Below are 26,472 nucleotides of genomic sequence, written 5' to 3' on the forward strand. Positions count from 1 at the left end.
CTTGCAGTATCGCACCATGTGCGTTTATTCACAAAGCATACAGGGTTAGGTCCTTTGGATCAGGGGAACGGGTGGCCCAGTCGTCTAAGGCGCTGTGCAAAGTTGCGTCCCTTGGGCACGCCAGAAACCCATGATTGTGGGTTCGAATCCCAGTTCGCCCCGATTATGTTTCTAGGTTTGATCCCAATTGCTTGGATCGATGCTCATGATATCAACCACTGGATTGTCATGTCCAGACTGCCGTCGCATACATGGAATATTGCTGCGTGCGGCATAAAACAACAAACCAACGAACCTGGTTCATACAATCAGAGATTTGCTTAGGATTCAGGAGACTTTGTTCTGAACTTGTTGACCAATTTGTAATGTTCGTACTAACAATTTCCAGAATTGATTGCATTATTATTATTTGTCCTATTATCATATTCATAAGCTTTGCTTGTTTTTAGAATGTTCAATGTTTAATAAACGCATGATGGAATCTCCTCAGATGTCTGATTATGGAAAACACTATGGAGGTAATGTAAATGGTATAAAGATACAGTTTATGTTACAATTATTTTTAATTTGCTTGAAAATTATGGTTATTTGTTACTTGCATGTGTGTTCCTGAGAATGTATTTTTTCAATTTGGATAAATAATATGTATTGTCATAACCCTCTCCCTCACCCCTAATATCATGTTTAGACAAATGGGAACATTATTAAATTTAACAACTTTGTTTCTTTACAAAAATATGTCTTTGATAAGCTACAACCCTTGAAAGTGTGTTTCACACATGGTTGGTTGACAAAATCAGTTTGAAATTTACGGACAAACTGACTGGGTGTCTGGATCTCAAACAAGGCAATGATATCTAGTAGAATTTCATGCCATAGTGATTTTCCATATTCAGTAGAAAACCTGCCAATAAAGTTTTCTAGAACTTCACGATGAAGTGTCTTCAGTTGATTAATTGCCAGACCATGACTACCGTTATATGTTTTAAAGTATACCATGTATGTGTATGCCACTTAATCAAAAATAAGGATTATATTCTTTATTATAATGGCATTTAGACCCGACACTTTTACAAGTACATATATATTTCAGAAAACTAGCTTGAAATTATTCAGTTACGTTTCCAAACTTATTTGAACTATTTATGATTAATTTCATTTATCAGAACCAAAATTTCAAATCACTTGCTTGATAACGGTGTTAGAACCTACACCGAAACGTCGCTCTTAATTGTAATAAAGAAGTTGTTCATCCATAAATTCTTATCCATACTTAGCAAAAAAGCTCGTTGAACTGAGGCTAATTTATAACAGTGCACAGTTTTTGAATGCACAGTCATTTTGAACAGAACACAAACTAAAAGTGTCGCCATAATTTTAGAATCCAAGATCCCACAAACCATCGCCATGGTTTCATCCTATGATGCTAGTACATTACATACACCCTGACCGTTTTCATAGATATTATTTAAGAATCGACCAACCTTACAATTACTCCTGGCATTATTGTACAGTTATTGCGAACTTTTATGTTTATATATTGAAACAAACAGCTGTAAACAGCAGACCAACTGACAGAGACAAGCCTCCGTATTCCATTGTTCTAAATATGTGAAGGAAATCATTGGGTTGATCGATCGGTACTTTTTCATTTTAGAGCAAAGCATGTGTGAATATGTCACTCCGCTCTGGGACAGTGTCAGAGAAAGAACATATAAACTGTATTATCAAATTAAACACGGTTTCTTTGCAGTGTTTAGAAAACATATTGATTGCCCGTGTACATGCTTTCAATTGCCGTTGAGTCTAGCAGAGAAGAGGGAATATTATACGGTACATTGACAATCTCACATAAATTTACTTCGATAGATGTATTGCATTATCTGTTCTGACCCGTGAAGATCCGGGCTAGAATAGGTCTTCAGCAACCCATGCTTGCCTTAAAAGGCGACTATGCTTGTCGTAAAAGGCGACTAACGGGATCTGGTGGTAAGGCTCGCTGACTTGATAGATACATGTCATCGATCCCAATTGCGTGGATCGATGCTCATGATGTCGATCACTGGATTGTCTTGTCCAGACTCGATTATTTACAGACCGCCGTCATATAGATGAAGTATTGCTGAGTGCGGCGTTAAACAACAAACAAACAAACAAGCATTATCTGTTCTGGTACACCTGTTTGAAAACCACAATCAAACAGACATATTCTGCTTATGTTTTCACCTTTTAAAATATTTTCTTTAGATAATTTGAATGAGAGAACACAGAAAAGGATGTTAAAAGATTTATTAACATAATTTCCTTATATTTTCTAAAACCGCATCATAATCAGCAGTAAGATGGAGCTCAAATTTACAGTTTTAGAAAAATATACATATATCAAAAGTTATTAGTAGGTATTCTAACTCAAAGGCAAATTTGGACACGTAATTTATGTCATAGTTATAGCAAAAACAGAACCGAACGTCAGTGTTTCTAGTGGTAGGAGAAACACAAATAAAACACAAAATGATCCGAACACACTGAAAGCAATTGGGACTACACACTGACATGGAGAATAGGTGACGTGTCACTTATTCAAACAATTGTCCGTCATATTCCACCTTAGTTGTCCAGCAAAGGTGAGTCTAATCTGCAGATTGATTTCATCATGCAACTGTAAGTTATCCGAAGATGACTTTCCGGTGGTCATGTAACGAACATGTGACATAAATCAAACATTTGTCGATCATATTCCACCTTAGTATGACCTAATTTGCAGATCGATTTCATCATGCAACTGTAAGTTGTCCCAAGGCAACTTTCCGGTGGTCATGTAAAGAACATGTGACCTGTCACTTATTCAAACAATTGTCCATCATATTCCACCTTAGTTATCCAGCACAAGTATGACCTAATTTGCAGATCGATTTCATCATGCAACTGTAAGTTGTCCCAAGGCAACTTTCCGGTGGTCATGTAAAGAACATGTGACCTGTCACTTATTCAAACAATTGTCCATCATATTCCACCTTAGTTATCCAGCACAAGTATGACCTAATTTGCAGATCGATTTCATCATGCAACTGAAAGTTGTCCCAAGGAAATTTTCCGGTGGTCATGTAGAGAATAGGTGACCTGTCACTTATTCAAATAAATCTTATTCCACTGGATATTTGCAGATGAGTTTCACCATGTAACTCACCAGAAGGCGTCACTTCCGGTGATCAAGAACACGTTAAATCTTCATGGTAACTATGAACACGTTTAATCTTCATGGTGGCTGTATTCTGTAACGAACACTTACTCATATTGACGGTGTGTGAGCCTCCACTGAGGCATGGATGGTTTAATGCTATATACGGAGTACAATCCAAACAATCACTCACTCAGTTTGACATGATAATTATGATGGCACAATTCAGGCATGAAGACAGTTAACAATCCACAGGACACGAGGGATTATTGAGAAGCTCTGAGTCTCACATAGAAAGATTTGACTTGAAAACATTAAAATGCAAACGATACCGCTTATGCCAAAGATGTCGGAGGGATTTTATCCCAGCTTCGTAAAGGTCATTCTCGCGGCACTCCAAAACGTTTTCAGCAGCTACGACGTTGGAGTCGGAATTGGCTACAGCGTTATTCAGTTGCGGGAACAAATGGAAGTTTTACGGAGCCGTTTCAGGAAAATAAGGTCGGTGCTGAAGTAGTTCAAAGCCACTCATGTGTAGTTGAAGCCATGGTCATGACTGATTTGTGCATTGATGCATTTTCCTGATGGAAGGGTACGTCTTTGCTCAGCATCCCTAAGTTCTTCCCGTAATTGCATCACCAGTGCAGCAAAATATGCTCCGTTTATTGTCTGGCCTTTATGAAGTAGTCCACCATGTTGACACGTTGGACATCTCAAAACACAAGGAGATAACCTTTTCAATCCGATGGGACAGCCTTTGCCTTCTTTGGTGGCGGTGAAGTAAAATGCTTCCACTGTGCTGATCATTGTTTATGAAATGATGGAAAGTAATCATTCCTTGGAAATGATAATCTCAGACATTCTCAGTACGCTCACTAATGTATCGTGGATTATCTTCATCATCTCTGGCGTTGTTGACGTCGTAGACATTAAACGCCCGCTGCCCACATCTTTACTGTGGAATAGGGACATCCTTCCCTAGTGTTGTACTCATATCTTCATGGATGTTTTTTTTTTTTTTTTTTTTTTTTGGGTTGTTTTTTTTTTTTGGGGGGGGTCTTTTTTTGGATTGTACGTTCCTCAAGTGTGTCAGTTTTCCAAAGTTCAGAGACCCCTGCCTATTTTACCGACTTATCACAAAAAAGAAGTTGCGCTGCTCATTAGACTCATTTGTGTAAAGGATACACCGCAAAGACATCATGTTATATAAACAACAACTGATTTCCCTTTTGCACGATTCCTTCTATGTGGGGCTCAGAACTTGTCAATCTACCCTCGTAAAAATCCTTACAAAAATATTCAACATGGGTATCACATTCACATCATGTGACAATAATATTTTAATAAATACAAAGATGTAATGCTGACCCTGCGCAGTATTATAGTGAACATTCATAATATCAATCATTAGTTTGCATAGGTGATTGTCAAACAACTATAATAAACAACAAACAAAAGGCACTTGGCACATTAATGGTGAGAATACCTGAAACTGTATCGGAAAGTAGAGATCAATCACATAACGATGTATATAGAGTACAAATAAAAAGGGTATCGCAAAGCATCACAGAAAAACTTTTGTAACAATTATCCATAAACCTCTGATTTATCAGAGCCCAGTTTCTCAAAGCGAATACAGCTCTAATGACTAACTCCGAGTCATTAATTAAGACTTATGACAGTTGTACTTTAATGATCACTTCGTGATACGATACGATAAGCTCAATTAACATTTTGAGTGTGTCGCTTTTCAGGTGTGACTGTTATACTAGTTTAAAACACCATTTTATTGATACCTACAGGAAACCTAAGTCACACATTTCAACTCTGGCGTGTCTATTGTATGTATACATTTTATTAATAATTCCGTTTTCGTTTTGCAAGGAAATCCCAAGGAATGTTGAAGCGGGCCGACAATCTCGCTGAGAAAGCTATGCTAACAAATCTATATGGTCAGGTTTGCGTTCATGTGACCAGTCTCTAGTTAAATATGTTAATTATTTTATTTACATTCTTTATTCACATAACACACATGGAAAACTGTACAAGTTTAACGCGTCAATACATATAACAGTTCTGTCAGAAAGACATCGATGCCATGTATTTTCTTGACAGCTTTTGCAATACTTCATCTGTCTATTACCGATAAGAACAACAGGAATTTGTTTTGATTGCTAGAATTGGTGAGGTAGTGTGACCGTTACACAGTTTCAATCTTTTGTTATTGATACCGCAAGTGATACAAGTACAAAAGATTGAACATGTAGATTATTTAATTTTTAGTTATGTACTTTTGATGCCAGAATGAGGAAGCGGGCCGACATTCTCGTGAAGAAAGCTATAAATGTTTCTTGAGAGCATTTGCAATTTCATTTTCTGGGTCTTACGTTTGAGGATACAAACACACGACTCGGATCAATGGCAAAGCTCAGATAAGGCGATTTGTCACATTCGTGGCAGACCGTTCTATCGAGTCATGTTAGTGATGACGTTATTTAGATTTAGGGTACACATTCTCAAATCTACTTATGATAAAAATACTGATCTTCAAGATCCCGATGTTTGTCTCCATAATGAGATTTGGCCTTGGTCACAGCGAGCACGACATCAAATCTACTTGACTCTTATCCTCTAAATAAAGGTATTCTACATAAGCACGATTCAGTAATATTCCATTCCGCCATATTCTAATATTAAAGATCCGCCATTGATCTTAACCTTGGGTAAATGCATTTTAGAGCTTAACATCATGTATTTTGGGATTTACAGGTGGTTTTGAGTGTTCGATACCCGAAATTTCACATGGAACCGACGGCATAATTATACAATGATACAATCTGCTTTCCTTGTAACTGAATTTGCCAGGTTAGAAAATGTTGCGAACAAACATTTTTTTCAGATATACGTTGATCAAACGCAATGAGGAATGAATGCGATGGCCGTGTCGCCATTTAGAATGTCATCACCTCGCGGAAAACACTGCCTTGTTTTTGTCGGATGATGAGCTTTCATAGATTCATGTCCATTAAACAGGTTGTTTCCTCGTTACCAAACCAATAATAATCCCAATAGTGATGACTACAACAACCAAGACACCAACAACCGATCCAATTATTGCTGCTGTTCTGTTCTTGTCTTCCTTGTCAGTATCTGCAACAATAGATGTGACATTAAACCCTGGATCATCAAACAGCGAGAGAATTCTCATTTCATGACGTATAATATCAGAATGCCATCATACATTATAACAAGGAAATTTTTATTTCAAAGAGTCTGTACTTTAAAGTATAGTCGGAAATGCAAGAAAATGCTTTTTGCCTGTTAAAAAAGGATATGCTTTTTCACAGATTTGTTATTGAAATATCGAGTAACAACCGATGGACCTACCTTTGAAACATTTCAATCACAAGGAGTCCTATCGATAAGTTTATAGGAGACAAAATCGAACGGAAACATTTATTCTAAGTCCAATGATGGCAGTCTGAAACGGACTATAGAAGTATGCGTGCGTGACTTTGTTATAATGATAACAATGTAGTCTTCATAAAACATCTAATCCACACACAATAATCATTTGGAAAACAATTCTAGATGTGCATCTTCAAAAATGACAAAATGACTCTGCGTTTGTTTTGTTAACATTGCTCCCATGATGCATGTTACATCACTTGCATAGCCATAGCCATTGTGCATGACATGGAGTCTGTACGAGGAAATGTATACAAGTTCTTTACACTTTAGTGAGATAGAGGGAAACTATTTATTAATTTAGTAAGGGTGAATTACCGAACTGTCCCAGCTATTGGGTTTTCAATTTCAATAAGTTTACGGTATGATAAATAAAACAAAACACGCAGAGGGGTGGTCTCAAAAACAAAACTGTGACGAAAAAGGATATTAGACAGCTTTGATGAGACTGGGTGATTAGGCATATAGTGTACAAGCTGTATGAGGAGAAGGTAACCCTGATTTGTAAGTAGAATTTGTTAGGAAATAAAGGTAAAATACATCTTTCCCGGCTACCACTAACTAATGCGCTCCAAGAGATGGGATTTCGATACACTGCGCGTGACGATGACCGAGCACTTTTCAGGGGGAAAATATTCAAGCCTGTCTATGAGGTCACATTATCTCCGACCTCATAACTATCACAGTCAGGACGTCCAGATAATTTACCTTGATGAATCCTTCCATTGACTACATATGGCTACCGACAGATGGACAAAAACCACCCATGGTACCGCGGGACAGGTGTTAGATAATTACCTCAGATTATAGGCCATTTCTTACATGCATGACAACACACGAATATTTTCTAAGTTTATCATCATTTTACCTGTAAAAAAGTCAGGGTAATCACAATGCCAGTTGGGACAGGCTAGATTAGGTCAATTTGCGTTATTTTGATATATGCTCTTTTTATAGTCCCATGATTCGTATTTATTAAGTGAAACCAGAAAAGCATTTTTCTAGCATTCCCGAGAGTACTTTAGCAATGAATATTCTAATTATTTGATTGGCCTGGTAGAATTTCCCTTGAGAATAATAACAAGCTTAAGCATTTGAATGGATAGCATTATTCACAGTGTTCAATTCGATGCGGAAACACGTCAAGGTATCATCTTTGTTTGCAGTGATAACTTTGTTCCTTCTTTGTGTCAGTTTGACGACTTATTGCACTAGAATTAAATGTTTTAAATCTATTTTGAGTAGTCTCAGACCACGCACGATAGCACTTACGTTGTCCAACTATTGCCACATCTGTCGTACATACCTGTACCAGATGTCCCAAGATCAAAGATAAATTGAACTAACGGATTTTGCCAACTTGAAAAGAATATTTTTAGTTATCCAAATATTCCTTTAGACTGTATGTGAATGGTTTCAAACAAAATATCACTTGTCGAATGTCTACAGAGGTCTTGTCAGAAAACAGCAGAAGAATTTACAATAACGAACTGACTCTTCGTTGATCCTATCTTAGCTACACAGCAGCATATTTATAAAACGTTGTGACAAAGAATTGTACTTGCTCTTGGGTATATGCGTTAAACCTCCGCAGGTGACAGTCCTTTGTTGATTGGTACAGTTGAAAACAAGCGTCACATCTCCAAAGGTAGTGTCCGTTAGAATCACTGTTGTGTTTGTATTTGTGGGTTGATCAACAGCCTCAGATGTCAGCACGTGATGCCATGAACTTCCGACTTGTAGGGTGAAGTTGAAGGCTGTAGAACAGAAGAGGTCCTTCAGGTCCACTGTAACGGACCGGTTGTACAGTTCTTCAGTTGTATCTGTGTCTATCTCACTGGTTATGTTGCAGGATGGGATCTCTGGAAAATATATATATATATATCAGTTATACCCACACTTCTCTGGTGTATCAACATCCGTATCGGTTCCAACGTTGCGTAAGGACCCACCGTCAAAACTGAGGAAGGGTCTTCTGAAATAGGATAAATGTGACTATTATTCTCCCCAAATGTCTGACGTCTACTTTTTGTATAATAGCTACCACCATACATAATATAAACACCACCACCATACATAATATAACCGCCACCACTGCAACACATAATACAACCACCACCATCACCATACATAATACCACCACCACCACCACCACCACCAAACATAATACAACCACCACCACCATACATAATACAACAACCACCACCATCATACATAATACCACCACCACCACCACCATACATTAATACAACAACCACCATACATAATACAACCACCACCATGCATAATACAACCACCACCACCACCATACATAATACCACCACCACCACCATACATAATACAACCACCACCATACATAATACGATCACCACTATCACCATACATACATAATACCACCACCACCATTACCATACATAATACAACCACCACTACCACCATACAGAATGGTTATCAGTTATACCCACACTTCCCTGGTGTATCAATATCTGTATCGGTTCATACGTTGCGTGAGGACCCACCGCCAAAACTTTGGAAGGATCTTCTAAAATAAGAGAAATGTGACTATTATTCTCCCAAAATGTCTGACGTCAACTTTTTGTATAATAGCTACCTGCATGTATGCATGTTTAGTTGAACATGAGTGACCCACTGGGAGAATAGGGATCTTTTCGGTGCCAGGATCCTATTGTAACATGACGTCAACTTACTAAAGTGAAGATCGCGTCCTGTACGAACACATGTTAATTTTCTCTCGTAGTTCGTAATGTAATATAAACATTATTTCCAAACCTTTCAGCACACATGCCATCACACAGTAGAGCTAAGGCTGCAGTTATAACTTAAACAGTTATAAGTCGGAAAACCAGTGCAACTGTTTGATGCTATGTATCTATGTAATGAATATGAATTGGAGCTTGTGAATCGTATTTTTGTCTTCCGAAGCTGCTGTAGTTATAAAATATAATGAAAAGTCAAAATATGATTTCTTACCCATACAGTCCCGTATCTCACGTTTGTTCACATATATGTATATTGTTGAATCTAACTTCATTCAACAGGTTAAGCATGGTAAATCAACAAAGGGATTGACAGTCAAATGCATGTTGGCGAGGAAAGTCTTTCGCATTTGTAATTACACTACTGAGGAATTGGGCACGTGAAGATCCGGGGGAATAGATCTTCAGGAACACATGCGTGCCGTAAAAGGCGACTATGTTTGTGGCGAGAGGCGTCTTGGTTGATGCATGTCATCGACCTTAGTTGCGTGGGTTTGAAGCTCTTGTTGTGGATTATTTACAGACCCCCGTCATACAGCTGGAGTAATGCTGAGTACGGCGTTAAACAACACAGAAACAAACAAACTAAGGAATTGTATGTACTAAACGTCGTGCAATTCAGTAACTTCTAAAAAAGGGCACTGCCTCATCAAGGTCGCAGAATCAGATATGAAATCAAATACAAGAGGGTGACAGAAGTTGTTCTATAAACAAACTTACTAATTGCATTCACGGTGCAGTTTGAAGACCGTCCCAGGACGTCATCCTCACACCGCCATGTACCTGTCCTACGTGGCTGTACATCGTGTATGACCAGTTCAGTGCCGGTGGTGTTAACTACCGTCCCTGTGTACCCTACAATGCGTGTACACAGCCCCCGTCTCATGTCACAGTGCGGGGCGTGGAGACCCCCTGGGCCAGAGTACTTGATGACTGTGTCATTGGCTAAGGCAGAGCAGTACAGTCGGGCAGAGGATCCAAGGTCAGACAACTCAGGGCATCGGAACTCAGGTTGACCTGAAACAGATCTCTTGATATGGCTTTGTGTACAAGAATCTGAACCTGTAAGTTTTATATGGATCGTAGGCGATTCCTGATAATGAATAAATAACAGAACCACTGGTAGTTATGTCATTGCAAAAATAACCAAATATACACCTATTACGGGAAAATATGGATGTCGTGTTGAGAAGTAACTGCTAAACTGAATGAAATGGGGGCGGAAAACTCTTACATATGTATGTTATATTGGGCGCAGTCACATACCTGATAAAATAGATAACAAGTTCACGGATTTAAGTACAGAAATAATTAAAGTTATATTCTCATATTTTCCCACCTCAAAATAAAATAAGAATTGTTTTAAATACTGATTAAGAGTATCAAAAAACAAAAAACACACGCCCATCGTCTGCTACTCGGACATATGATGTTACTTTTGAAATACTAACGAATGACTTGTTCTTTAGTAACCTCAGAAGAATACTATTTAAAGTTATATCCTCTTACTTTTTGTCATCTCATTTTTAGCAGTTATTTACATGTGCACTTCAAATGAATGAAAAAAGAAATCATTGTTTGGAACAAAAGGTAGATTATAAAAGAACGTGTTACCATTAACAGTATTAGGGATACTGTTATCATTGTCAAACTATATTTAACCGTTGTTGCGTACATTATGTCTGTATATCATGTATATGTTGTGTGTAATTATTGGCATACTATTAGAATAAAATGACAATCAGTATAAAGGGGTTGCATCCTTAATTCAGTGGTTCATTTGCCATCACATACTGTTCAGGGGTAGATACCACTGGTATTACCCGGACTATCGGGCTAGTGGCTGTTTTTTTCATAGAACATATGGTTGCTAAACATAGCCGAATACTACATAACCGTCATTGCTTTTTTTCTTTCTTTTGCCATAACCGTCTGCTTGTTAATGCAATGGGAAGTACATATTCATCTCTCCTCAAACATTCTTCATTACCCCATCTTTTGTCAAAACATTTACATACTTCACTTTTAAAACGTTTCATTGCCAATTCTCAGTATTGTATTTGTCATCTTCTATGACAACTAAGTGTGAGAATACAATGTGTTTGTTTTGGAAGGCATTTCCGATGATATGTCAAACGTTGTATAACTAGAATTATTCACGTATGACCCTTCTACTTCGACACAGTCGTATTTGACTGCATTGTAGATTATTTACTCATGAGTACGAACTGCAAATACCTAATGATGCGAATAGCAATATCACTGACAACGTTTCGAGAAAAGTCTTTTATAGATACCATAGAAGTGGGACCATTTGGTATACAGTTTGAATTTGGAAAACTGAAAAAAAAACGAATTACTTCCGTTTCATACAATGTAATAGTTTCATAAACCTCAGTGTTGATTAAAACTAATTTTAAACTGATTTGTTTCACTTGCTTAGTGCAAAGGTTTGCAACTGAAACGTAGTCACTTTCCTTTCCCGAAATGCATATTATTTATTTGAAGTTGTATTCAATGGTTACAACTCAATGCAATAGTTACATTGTATTTGCTAATCGGATTTGAGAAGCACGACGTCATTCGTTGACTACATGCTGAATGTGTATTCTTCTCTTGCGATCCCTGGTGATATTTCATTTATACCCACGCAATGTAAGACCGGGCATGTCATATCAGGTATTCTATTGCTTGTAATTAATTAAAGTTATTATTTACACATAAAAAATCAATTTTGCCTGCGATATTCATGTTTGATTCCATTTGTTTTTTTAGTGAGAGGGAGTGAGTGAGAGAGAGAGAGAGAGAGAGAGAGAGAGAGAGAGAGAGAGAGAGATACAAAAGTCTAAAGATGAGTAGTACACACTTATGCCGTTACGCTGTTGTGACCTCACAGTGCACTCTAACATGGTATGAAATGCAACCTAACATTGTGATGTCACAATAAGATGCATAACATTGTGTGGGACAGGCGTACGAAACATACAACAATACAGAAATAATATTGTAGTGGCAGTAAAATGTACAATAATTGTATAAACAATTCAATTAGTTGAGCCCATTAAAGTTGTGTTTGTGAAAGTATTGATAAAACAAATTTCTTCCTCAGTGCATCGTTTTCACATTTGAAAAACGGGAATATCACAATAGCACTTTGATCCCGGTCGGGATAGGACGTGGATCCTACTGACATGTACCAGGCAGCTTACATTGGTTCTGCTGATTTTGGAATAAGTATGTCAAATGTTATTGCTTTTACATACATTTTGTTTGTCGATTAGTTCACATGTAAGAAAGATTGCAGCTTTCATTTCAAGCCATTTTGCAGCTTGACTAAAAGGATAATATGGAACGCCTTTTCATACAGATAATTTCAGGAATGTGAAGTCGAAGTTCGTCGCAAAGGATTGTCGAAGGTCTTGCTCTGAAGTTGTTTGATCAAGGTCATAACGTTCAAGGCTACAGTAAAGCTTTAAAAAGTGTTATCGTGGACATGTGGAGGACATTTTCAAATTTGAGGCATCAGTGACAAAAATCATGTCTGATGCAATTCCCTATTTTTGACTTGTCCCATATGTTCCCGTGTTTGTTTGTTTTTCAGGTGAACAATTGACTTGCCTTTGTATGTGTTTGTGACGGGTGCCATCAGGCAGGATACGCCTTTTCGCGAACAGCTGGTAGCATAACTATTTGATAGTGATTCCTAAACACATTTTAATGATATAGTCGGAATCGTACAATCGACCGTTTTTGGCAGAGAAAATATTAGAATATTGAAACTTAAGGTTTTTGTCGCTTTTATTTATTCACATACAAATAAACCCAGTCCCAACTGAGAAGCGATCGTTAGTTTTTATTTTCCGGTCACAAGGCGTATCTGTGTTAGCAAATCAGAGTATTCTCCCTTGCCAAGAAACTTTCAAAATCCAGACAAAACCTGAACACAATACTCCAGACACAGCCAAATTTTCAGTTTGACACACGCTTTAGTCGTATGGTCCTTACACGGAACCGTCACGTTATCTCTAAAACTTTCACTCCCAATTGCAATCTATTGAATGAAAATAGCAATATGCAATCGGCAATTGTACGGTTATACGGTCTCAGTATAAATATGACATTGCAGGCGTTACATTACATCCAATCCTTGCAGCCTCAATTACTTTGCAAGGATGAATATTTGGTTGTCAATTATTCACTGTCTTTACCCTTCGGTTCAATACATTTACTTTTCGAATAGACGGCACATATTTTTTTCTTCGACACTGAAGTAAATGATTTCAAACTTTGTCGTAAAAATGAGTCGCCAGCGGGGCTTAATTATTCGTATAATCCTTAAAAGTTCAGACGAAGATTTGTATAATCCTGTTTTTGGCAATTAGATAAACCTTTAACGAGCAAAGCTTAAACATCAGATAAACGCATACATGTACATTGTATATTCTTTTTCAGGGCTCTATATTTCCTGTAATACCCATCAGCGTGCGTTTTAAACTTGCAAGAGATTGATAAAACACTCGTTAAGGAAACCACGAAATTGTAAACTCAGCACACGGCGGAGCTGGTGTACGTGCAATATGTGCATTCCACGTACATCACGCAAGAGCGACTGACATTGTATAAATTGTCAAAGCGTTAGGGATAAGTTTCGAACAGGGAATGTGCACGTATTTCTACATTACTAAAATGTAATGAGCCCATAAACATAATACATGGAAACAAATATGAATTTGAACTTACCCATGTGTTTCCAGGGTAAGGCAGGCTGTAATAACATGAACCTTTGCATTCAGACTTCCACTAAGGAGGTACAATTTATGAATAACAACTTTTCTTTAATATACAATTACAGCGGAGTTTATAACATATGAGCAATTCTATCGATAAGTGTATTTAATACTTCCTTCTTAATTGAGGGCTGTGAGGTAGCCCAGTGGTTAAAGCGTTCGGTCGTCACGCTGGAGGCCAAGGTTCGATTCCCGACATGGGTACAATGAGTGAAGCCCATTTCTGATATCCCTCGACGTGATATTGCTGGAATATTGCTAAAAGCGGCGTAAACCTCACTCACTCACTCACTTATTGAGCTTCGTATGTTTGTTCATTGTAATCACATCACTAATATTCTGCCTGCTCAATTTGCGGCCTTTGAATCGACATACAAGGAAAGGGTGATTTTGAAATAAACTACGACTCTGTAGATGAACTGGATGTTTGTGTATATTTGTGTATAGAGGCAGTTGAAATGAATACACAATCGTGCACAGACTGCTATATAGGCAGATGTGTTTGGTATTTTCAATATGGCCATGATTCATTTTGCGTTTGTTTGAGCAGGAAGTCTATATATAGTCTCTCTAGTTTGAGATTCAGAATTTGCACAACAACTTACTGAGATCATCCTTGCAAAGAGCATGGTCATACATGGTGTGGTTTATGAAGATGTCACACGTGTAAAAGTTGATTACTTACAGACGACTGACAACTGATTCAGGTGAGCTAACACGTAGATCTGGAGAAGTCCTCGCAGTACCGTGAGCGCCTTGCCTCCAGAAAGCGGCATCTGTTGATATCAAACAACAGATCTATACGAAATAGATAGTTACAGCTGAAACATTTTAAACGGTTATTTTAATAATTTTTGTAAATATTGTTTTTTTATTGTCTGAAGTCGAGAATTATTCATTCGTTGCCCACTCATTAATGTTTGTTTGTTTGTTTGTTTGTTTGTTTGTTGTAACACCTCACTCAGCAATATTCCAGCTATGTGACGGCAGTCTGTAAATAATCGAGTCTCAACCAGACAATCCAGTGATTAATATCATGAGCATCGATCTACTCAGTTGTGATACCATGACATGCATCAATTAAGTCAGCGAGCCTGACCACCCGAACTCGTAAGTGGTCTCATACGACAAGAATGGGTGGCTGAAGACCAATTCTGACCCGGATCTTTATGGAACAACTCATTTATGAGAGTGAGGGTGCACGTAACATCTCAATATATTCACTTTGCCATTATTTATCCTAATTCCTTCCAGATGTACACACAGCGGATAATGGATAATTTCGTACCTAATGAGTGACTGTCATTCAAATTATTCGAGCTGCAGAGCTAACTAGCATAGTTGAAATAGTATTACAGTATGAGAGAAAATGTGGCTAGAATTGTCACATGTAAGCCATATTGTTCGTGATATAGAGAATCTCACCCGAGTGTCTTTTAATTTGATGTCAAGCCTCGGAGTTTTGCCACTTTTATCAACTTGTGTTTATATATTTAATATCAAAAGACACGAGAGTGAGATTTTATTTATCATCCAACATCATTCTTCCAACTTTTTCAGTTTGTAGACAGTAATAAGCAGTGTCTTAAGTGTAAAAAGTACTGCTAACAGCTTCAGTAGCAGAGCCATTAGTGATGTCATTTGATTGTGACGTCATGGTAACCAATGACATCCCAATGGTCAGCAAAGCATTGTGATGCAACTTCATCGCAGTGATATCTACAATGTAGATACTTGATCTCACCCAAGCGATATCTTCTGTGATAAAATTATTTCAATAATTGTATAGTCCTAAGTATTTGATACAACACATTCGTTATTGAAATATGACAATTAACTGAAATTGAATTGCTATAAACATTGCTTTGTACCTTGTACAGTCAGTAATCCGATGAAAATTCGGCTCCAGGCGAACAGAGGAATATGCTCTAGATGGCAATTCGCATGAATGTTATATGTACATTTAAAATGATTCAGATGAGGAAGTGACACAATTAGACTATATCGCGATGAACCGGACATCCTCAGACCCTACCACAGGACCAGGACGTTTTTATTGTGTGGAAACTGGGGATTTAAACACTATTTCAAATTTTGTTTGCACTGTGTAGTAGAGTAGCTGATATTTGTTATAAGCAAACTATGTTGACCACCACTTCAGAAAAATTAAAAAAACATTGTGTCTATTCCGAAATGCCTTCCATGTCATAAATACTAGTATTCAGTGACGTGATGAACTTGACATTTGTACTGAGATCAATTTTGAGATATGAAAGATGATAAAGTCCAGATTTAGTGATAACGTTATCATAAATCAATTTTTAAAAGGCGAAGTACCTTTGGTGCGGATCACAGGTGATGGGTAATTTGGTGGACAAGTATAATTGTGTTGTCTTCACATGTCAACCGTGCCCTGGCTCGGTGACCGGTAACAGCATCGTAGCCTGCAACAGGAAGGAAATAAACAGTCAGTATTGTTTTCCATCATTCTGTTTTACCCTGAAATAATATCACTGGATATTTGATATATTTGATTATAACGATTTTTTGACGTTTGCATGCTTCATTATTGTTTCAGAAATTGGGAGTTTGGTGTTAATTATTCATTATCTTGAGGAAAATCCTGAGGCAGATCGAGAGATATCTGCAGGCTGTGATTGGAGGATATTCTGTAAGATGTTTATGTCTTTCAAATGTACATCCATCCAGTTATTAAAACTGACCATGTTTTTCTATATTTAGTACTGTCTTTTTCAACATGATGACTTATGCTGAATATGACCACAGCTATTTTCAAGTAGATGACATTTGGTGCGAAACTGGGGGTGGTGTGTTTAGCTTCCTGTACTCGGAAAAGGAGCTGGCTAAGCTAGTCATTTTTATTTTTTTTTATTGCTGCTCTAAGGCCAAACTGTGCACACACGTACAGGTAATAGCTCTTGGATGCTTAGTTATTTTTAAAAAATATATAACGTTACCATAGAAGTCTTAGGAAAACATTTGGTTGTGTGTAACCTGTACCTATTCACTCTAAATGACAGGACTATTTTGTATTTTGAAACCGAAGTGAATTATTCGAATTGTTTCGGAAAACATGTGCTCACATACTCGTATAATATCGTATAAAGTACAGAAGACAATATGTACAACGTTGTGCTACATGTTCATGTTAAATCAATTAGGCAAACCTTCGGCAAGAAAAACTTGGCATCAGAGAAATGAACACATGTATAGTTTCTACAATCCTCGTCAGACTCCCTCAGGATTTCACAGTCCACGTGCATCACACATCAGGCTACAAAGAGTTCTGGTTTATTTTACAAATAATTTCCACAAGATGATTTTTTGGTCAAAGCGTAAAAGTAGGGAAGTGTTTTGGGTATACCCTGATAACTCTCCATTTTTTTAAAATAATGGGTTTCTGGCTATATCATTTTTAAGGAGAGGAGAGTTACTCGAACAGTATCCTCTTCTTACATGAAAACAAACATGAATTTGATCTACCTATTTTCTGCCAGTGGTAAGGCATGCTACATACAGACAAAAAGCCTCGATAGTAACAATGCGCGTGCTGATCGGTCTTGGAATAAACACATGCATCTGTGAACAAAAAAACAGAACATGCATTCACTCACAGCAAAACATTGCAACGCCTTGAATGTGCTCATGTGACTGCATTAGCGTACACATGCATTTGTATCAGCAAACATATATGTCTGTATTAGTGTACAGTATTTGATAGAAAACTCCTTTAGGATCCTACGAAATAGTAAAGAACTGCATCATGCATTGTAACAGCGACAATGGACAGCTCGCAAGTACGACTCATGAAGTGCGATGAAATGGGTTTTTTTACCTTGCGTTCCAGATAATTGCACTTATATAGCGACGTGCATGCACATGTGTGTGTGTGTGTGTGTGTGTGTGTGTGTGTGTGTGTGTGTGTGTGTGTGTGTGTGTGTGTGTGTGTGTGTGTGTGTGTGTGTGTGTGTGTGTGTGTGTGTGTGTGTGTGTGTGTGTGTGCTGCTAGTTCTAGTCCGGACTGATGCCGATTTATAGTACTAGCCCTCTGAGATATCATGCCGCAGTTTCACATAAAATCCCCACTCAGACACGGTATACTGACCCCGAGCCGACCAGTCCTTTAGCGCTAGACAGGATAACAACAAGCACCATCCTTTTACGTCGTTTGGTATGAGTCGGCAGGAGATAGAGCACCGACATTCCGCCCGATCCACTAGACTACGGAGGTGGTCCTATTGTATAAGGAATGACGAATTACTCTGTTTCATTGATCTTACCCATTTGTCAGGCATGCTGCACACAGAGGGAACCTGCGCAATGACTTGTACTCCTACTCCTTCTCTCAGAGTACTATCTCGAAAGTAACAAGGCACATGCTGATCCACACCTTGAGTAAAGGTATCTAGGAACAAAAAATAGATGCACTGGAACACTCAAGACGTTGCAGTTGCAGATGCATTTGAAGCAATGGATAATATTGTTTTATGCTAAATACTTGTATTTCCTTCCGCCCTATCCACTAGACAACGGAGTTGGTCCTATTGTATAAGGAATGACGAATTACTCTGATTCATCTATCATACCCATTTGTCAGGCATTCTGCATACAAAGGGAACATGCGCAATGACTTGTACTCCTACTCCTTTTCTCAGAGTACTATCTCGAAAGTAACAAGGCACATGCTGATCCACACCTTGAGTAAAGGTATCTAAGAACAAAAAATAGATGCATTGGAAAACTCAAAACGTTGCACTTACACGTGCATTTGAAGCAATGAATAATATTGTTTTATGCTAAATACTTGTATTTTCTTTGACATTTGGTCACTGAGGGAAAACTTCTTGTTCCCTCGACTGAACATCAATTGATATTGATGCCATTTATATCTTTATACTAAATTCTTTTAAACCATCTTCACCGCCTTAGTCCACTCATTTTCATCGCTGGCAAGGACCCGCGACAGGTATAAGCGATTTATTTTCCCTCTCAGAAATGTATTTCCCTGCCAGGTGGGATACATAGTATTTTTCAAGATCATATGATCCGAACAGATCTCATCATTCTGACATGATGGTATGATAAATGCCTTTATCTTACCTCGCATTAAAATACCAGGTACTGATTGGTTAAGGAGCGGGCAATTACTTTTCCATTTAGCGCGATCACAGGTGAGGAACAAACTTAATGTATCCCACTTAGGATTCAATCGGAATGTATCATAGGTAACTTCATTATCTCGCAAAAGTATCGTTGAGTTCCTGGAATGAAGTCAAGTTTATCCGAATGCATTAGGTGAAGGGAAGTAACTCGGTTCGTTTGCGTCGTCTGCTACGAGTTTTGCTGACTCAGTGAAATTGCTGACTCAGTGAAAATGTTCTGAACCTGCTTGAAGGAATTCGGTCAGTTAAATTCGGAATCAAATGATGCCAATGTGTACGGTATGTGTGAGGCTGGCGGCTCAGGGTACAAAGGCCCACGCACAGGGCACATCACACCATATACCCCTCCCGATCGGTTGATATCTAATATTGTGTCAGTGAACATACGTGTCTCTATGAGTGTACACATGTGTCTGTATCAGTTAACGTTGGTGCTTGTATGAGTGTACATATATGTCTGTATCAGTGTACATATATATCTGCATCAGTGTACATATATATCTATATCAGTGTACATATAAGTGTCTGTATCAGTGTACATATACAACTACATCAGTGTACATACTGTAAACAGGGAATTTTTTGCGACCTTTTTATTATTGCGAGTTTTGCGAACGAGACTCAATCGCAAAAACTAAAAACGCAAAAATAAGTATAAATAATACATACATACTTTATTCATTGCAACACGTCATCAAATGTTGAAATCATCAACCAGAACCACAAGTTACTCAATAAGTTAAAAACACAAATGAATGCATAATGGTCACACAAAAGTATAAATCTGCATCAGTATGCATATAAGTGTCTGTATCAGTGTACATATATATCTACTTCAGCGTACATATATATCTACATCAGTGTACATATATATCTACATCAGTGTACATATATATCTAAATCAGTGTACATATATATCTACATCAGTGTACATATATGTCTGTATCAGTGTACATATATATCTACATCAGTGTAGATATATATATCCATCAGTGTACATATATATCTACATCAATGTACATATATATCTGCATAAGTGTACATAGATTTCTACATCAGTGTACATATATATCTGCATAAGTGTAAATATATATCTACATCAGTGTACAAATATATCTGCATCGGTGTACATAAATATCTGCATCAGTGTACATATATATCTCCATCAGTGTACATATATGTCTGTATCAGTGTACATATATATCTACATCAATGTACATATATGTCTCTATCAGTGTACATATATATCTGCATTAGTGTACATATATATCTACATCAGTGTACATATATATCTGCATAAGTGTACATATATATCTGCATAAGTGTACATAGATTTCTACATCAGTGTACATATATATCTCCAGAAGTGTAAATATATATCTACATCAGTGTACATATACATCTGCATCGGTGTACATAAATATCTGCATAAGTGTACATATATATCTGAATAGGTGTACATTTATATCTGTATCAGTGTACATATATATCTGCATCAGTGTACATATATATCTACATCAGTGTACATATGTATCTGCATAAGTGTACATATATATCTGCATCAGTGTTCATATATATCTAAATTAGTGTACATAAATAATTGCATCAGTGTACATAAATATCTGCATAAGTGTACATATATATCTACATCAGTGTACAAATATATCTGCATCGGTGTACATAAATATCTGCATCAGTGTACATATATATCTGCATCAGTGTACATATATGTCTGTATCAGTGTACATATATATCTACATCAATGTACATATATGTCTCTATCAGTGTACATATATATCTGCATTAGTGTACATATATATCTACATCAGTGTACATATATATCTGCATAAGTGTACATATATATCTGCATAAGTGTACATAGATTTCTACATCAGTGTACATATATATCTCCAGAAGTGTAAATATATATCTACATCAGTGTACATATACATCTGCATCGGTGTACATAAATATCTGCATAAGTGTACATATATATCTGCATAGGTGTACATTTATATCTGTATCAGTGTACATATATATCTGCATCAGTGTACATATATATCTACATCAGTGTACATATGTATCTGCATAAGTGTACATATATATCTGCATCAGTGTTCATATATATCTAAATTAGTGTACATATATAATTGCATCAGTGTACATAAATATCTGCATAAGTGTACATATCTATCTACATAAGTGTACATATGTATTCACATCAGTGTACATATATATCTGCATCAGTGTACATATATATCTACATCAGTGTACATATATATCTACATCAGTGTACATATATAATTGCATCAGTGGACATATATATCTACATAAGTGTACATATATATCTGCATCAGTGTAAATATATATCTGCATAAGTGTACATATATATCTGCAACAGTGTACATATATATCTAAGATAGTGTACATATATAATTGCATCAGTGTACATATATATCTGCATCAGTGTACATATATATCTGCATCAGTGTACATATATATCTAAATTAGTGTACATATATAATTACATCAGTGTACATATATATCTGCATCAGTGTACATACATATATCTGCATCAGTGTACATATATATCTACATCAGTGTACATATATATCTACATCAGTGTACATATATATCTGCATAAGTGTATATATATATATATATATATATATATATATATATATATATATATATATATATATATATATATATATATATATATATATATATATATGCATCAGTGTACATATATATCTATATGAGTAAACATATATATCGGTATGCATGTACATACTGATTAATCAAATTTCTTGTTTGTACTCTCCGATACTAATGGAGGAAATAAAGATCATTCATTCATTCATTCATTCATATATATCTACATCAGTGTACACTTTAGTGTCTGTATCAGTGTACATATATATCTGCATCAGTGTTCATATATATCTACATCTGTGTTCACATAAGTGTCTGTGTCAGTGTACACATATGTATGCATAAGTGTACATATATATCTGCATAAGTGTAAATATATATCTGCATCAGCGAACATATATATCTGCATAAGTGTATATATATATCTGCATAAGTGTATATATATATCTGCATCAGTGTACATATATATCTAAATTAGTGTACATATATAATTGCATCAGTGTACATATATATCTACATCAGTGTACATATATATATCTGCATCAGTGTACATATATATCTACATCAGTGTACATATATATCTCTGCATCAGTGTACATATATATCTACATCAGTGTACATATATATATCTGCATCAGTGTATATATATATCTACATCAGTGTACATATATATCTGCATCATTGTACATACATGTCTGTATCAGTGTACATATATATCTGCATCAGTGTACATATATGTCTGTATCAGTGTACAAATATATCTACATCAATGTACATATATGTCTCTATCAGTGTACATATATATCTGCATAAGTGTATATATATATATATATATATATATATATATATATATGCATCAGTGTACATATATATCTACATCAGTGTACATCTATATCTGCATCAGTGTACATATATATCTACATCAGTGTACATATATATCTGCATCAGTGTCCTCATATATATCTGCATCAGTGTACATATATGTCTGCATCAGTGTACATATATATCTACATCAGTGTACATATATATCTACATTAGTGTACACTTTAGTGTCTGTATCAGTGTACATATATATCTGCATCAGTGTACATATATATCTACATCAGTGTACATATATATCTACATCAGTGTACACTTTAGTGTCTGTATCAGTGTACATATATATCTGCATCAGTGTTCATATATATCTACATCTGTGTCCACATAAGTGTCTGTGTCAGTGTACACATATGTCTGTATCAGTGTACATATATATCTATATCAGTAAACATATATATCGGTATGCATGTACATACTGATTAATCAATTTTCTTGTTTGTACTCTCCGATACTAATGGAGGAAATAAAGATCATTCATTCATTCATTCATTCATTCATTCATTCATTCATTCATATCTATCTGCATCAGTGAACATATAAGTGTCGACATTAGTGTACATATATATCTAGATCAGTGTACATAAAAACCTGCTTTAGTGTATCTATATGTACATGTTCCAGTGTACACGTGTGTCTGTATCAGTGTACACGTGTGTCTGTATCAGTGTACACGTGTGTCTGTATCAGTGTACACCTGTGTCTGTATCAGTGTACACGTGTGTCTGTAATAGTGTACACGTGTGTCTGTATCAGTGTACACGTGTGTCTGTATCAGTGTACACGTGTGTCTGTATCAGTGTACACGTGTGTCTGTATCAGTGTACACGTGTGTCTGTATCAGTGTACACGTGTGTCTGTATCAGTGTACACGTGTGTCTGTATCAGTGTACACGTGTGTCTGTATCAGTGTACACGAGTGTCTGTATCAGTGTACACGTGTGTCTGTATCAGTGTACACCTGTGTCTGTATCAGTGTACACCTGTGTCTGTATCAGTGTACACGTGTGTCTGTATCAGTGTACACGTGTGTCTGTATCAGTGTATACCTGTGTCTGTATCAGTGTACACCTGTCTGTATCAGTGTGTACCTGTGTCTGTATCAGTGTACACGTGTGTCTGTATCAGTGTACACGTGTGTCTGTATCAGTGTACACGTGTGTCTGTATCAGTGTACACGTGTGTCTGTATCAGTGTACACCTGTGTCTGTATCAGTGTACACGTGTGTCTGTAACAGTGTACACCTGTGTCTGTATCAGTGTACACGTGCGTCTGTATCAGTGTACACGTGTATCTGTATCAGTGTACACCTGTGTCTGTATCAGTGTACACCTGGGTCTGTATCAGTGTATACCTGTGTCTGTATCAGTCTACACCTGCGTCTGTATCAGTGTACACCTGTGTCTGTATCAGTGTACACCTGTGTCTGTATCAGTGTACACGTGTGTCTGTATCAGTGTACACCTGTGTCTGTATCAGTGTACACGTGTGTCTGTATCAGTGTAGATATGGCTGTGTCAGCGTACATCCGTCTATGCAGTGCTTATTAATTATAATTAAAATACTTTTTCGGTCCTAATCTCCTCAAAGTATCTTTCTTCTGAAACATCAATAACGACACTATGTACCTTTTCTATTGCAATTTCGGGAGTTTGACATTACCTTAGACCTTGGAAGGTCAAGTACTGTCAGCCACATCAAGTAATATACAGCTCGACACTCGCAACAAATATCCCTTTTTCTTTTCTTGTTGGTATTGCCGGAGATTTCACTGGGATAAATACGCCCGGAGGTATATGCAGTTATGAACATAATTATGTTTGTAAAGAAAGTATTTTTGCTGTACTGTGTCGTCAACGACAACTTTTTATTTGTTGCCTAGATGCATATGTCTGCAAATGCCATGTCAATTATGCGTACATGGTGGCCAGCATCTTCCCGCATGTGTACTGCAAGCGACGGGGGGATGCATGCCGGTATTAATATGTTATTATGCATCTGTAACGCGATGCAGAATGTTGTCAAATTCATCCTACATCGATAAACGTGAGAAATATTACTTTTTCTCTTCTTCGACGATTCTGACACAACTCTTGAACTATATCCAAACGAGAATCTCTTCTCATGTCAGCCATTTTGGGCCGAATGCTTACATGTGCAAATGCCTCACTCTGCTCGCGGAATACATATGTCGAATATTGCAACCTTACCACTGTCATTAACATAATTAATAAACTTAATTCCAGTGTACATAGGCAATATAAACCTACCAGATAATCCACTCTGTAACAAATCCCTTGATATTCGCAGCATGTACTAGAGAATGGCAATAGACATGGAAAGTCGAGAGCAGTGCAAATACTTATGTAAAGGAGGCTGCCGAGGGGGCGTTTGGGGAGTCGGTCGGTGCATTATGATCTGGTGTAACAGGAGATGCTAGGGATGAAAGTTACGCTTTATACTATATTCTGGCGGTGTTGGTCCCCTCTCAGTCCATGATACAGAAACACATACTTACATGTACAATGGTAATACCACAGGATTTCGTAAGAACGTATGTCGAAAAAAAATATCTTATATTCCTATGACCTTCAAAAGAAGATTATATTTCATTTCGTGTGCATTTAAATGTTGTGGAAGAATACAAAGGGATATTTTGTTGAATAGCTTGGTCTCTGTATGCATGGATTGATTGATGGATGGATGGATGCATGGATGGGTAAACAGGGTACTATTCAAATTGAGGAGATAAAAAACAGCAACGCTTCCAGGGTGAGAGAGGAGTGATGTGACGTAATACGTTCCTCGTCGTTAATGCATCACGGCCGCGCTATCGCGAAGACGTGCTATTCGTCCCTAATTGTGTGTGTAACGGGAGAACCAGTCTGCCTGTCTCTATTAACCATATATCCCTCATAAGTAGGTCACTGTTCGCATCGGCTCAGCATCCTAACAGAGCGAATGTAACCCGCCTCCACAGACTCAGAATAAGTAATCCACATACACTCTGTCTTAAGTTTCTGGAGTTGTTATGTCGTCCCTTAGTCTGTCATATGGACCCTGAAACAAATAAATCCAATACAGCCTATGCAAGTATATAATGTTTGGCAAGTCTAGATTACTGGAGCATCAGGAAGAAAGTCTTTGGGCTCCTTTTTTATTATATTTTAAAGCTATTATTTAACAACTGTTTTTTCTGTAAGATATGTTCTTTTCAGAGACTAGATGTTAGTCTAGTCGTCCCTCAAAAAGGTGTATTTTGTCTATCATTGTTTCTAGTAATAATTATGGATACATTTTTCTAGAATATTTAGGTTATGATATCTAAACAATTGATGTGAAAGCTAATCTGAATATTATCACCTTGAAAACACTGCAACTGATATATAGATGCCAGGCAAAATAGCCGAAAACTTGTTTACAGTGAAACGGTTAATCGTATACCGTAACATATATCGCAGCCCTGTATCTATAATATAGAACAGTATAACACAATATCACGTGCATGTATAGAATTACAAATATAGAATACAAATGTAGTTCTGTT

The 26,472-nt window shown here is 36.9% G+C and overlaps 1 protein-coding gene across 5 annotated transcripts; it reads right to left on the bottom strand.

Moving 5' to 3' along the window:
- Nucleotides 1–2,312: 2,312 nt before the first annotated feature.
- Nucleotides 2,313–25,287, bottom strand: LOC139458381 (uncharacterized). Of its 5 annotated transcripts, none has more exons than XR_011652664.1 (7): nucleotides 25,196–25,287; nucleotides 16,548–16,654; nucleotides 14,896–14,986; nucleotides 10,144–10,440; nucleotides 8,212–8,508; nucleotides 3,121–6,328; nucleotides 2,313–3,039 (listed from the first exon to the last, which is right to left on the bottom strand). XR_011652664.1 is itself a non-coding variant. In XM_071239790.1 (7 exons), exons 4-7 carry the CDS (start codon nucleotides 14,984–14,986, stop codon nucleotides 6,204–6,206), a joined length of 810 nt encoding a protein of 269 aa, XP_071095891.1. In that variant the 5' UTR covers nucleotides 16,548–16,654; nucleotides 18,337–18,466; nucleotides 25,196–25,287; the 3' UTR covers nucleotides 2,313–6,203. The 5 variants fall into 5 exon arrangements, 4 of the variants coding, with proteins under 4 accessions (XP_071095891.1, XP_071095889.1, XP_071095892.1 ...); XM_071239790.1 differs by adding an exon at nucleotides 18,337–18,466 and having other exon boundaries at nucleotides 2,313–6,328; XM_071239788.1 differs by having other exon boundaries at nucleotides 2,313–6,328.
- Between the last annotated feature and the right edge of the window lie 1,185 nt (nucleotides 25,288–26,472).

This window comes from Haliotis cracherodii, unplaced genomic scaffold (assembly GCF_022045235.1).
Source record: "Haliotis cracherodii isolate W230 unplaced genomic scaffold, xgHalCrac1.p SCAF_12, whole genome shotgun sequence".
NCBI classification, from domain to species: Eukaryota; Metazoa; Mollusca; class Gastropoda; order Lepetellida; family Haliotidae; genus Haliotis; species Haliotis cracherodii.

Coding starts and splice junctions, on each gene's coding strand:
- LOC139458381 (XM_071239788.1), bottom strand. CDS start 14,986: ATGCCGCTTTCTGGAGGCAAGGCGCTCACGGTACTGCGAGGACTTCTC. Junction 8,509..10,143: donor CTGCACCGTGAATGCAATTA/GTAAGTTTGTTT, acceptor TATATTTTCCAG/AGATCCCATCCTGCAACATA. Junction 6,329..8,211: donor TTTAACGCATATACCCAAGA/GCAAGTACAATT, acceptor CTATTGTTGCAG/ATACTGACAAGGAAGACAAG.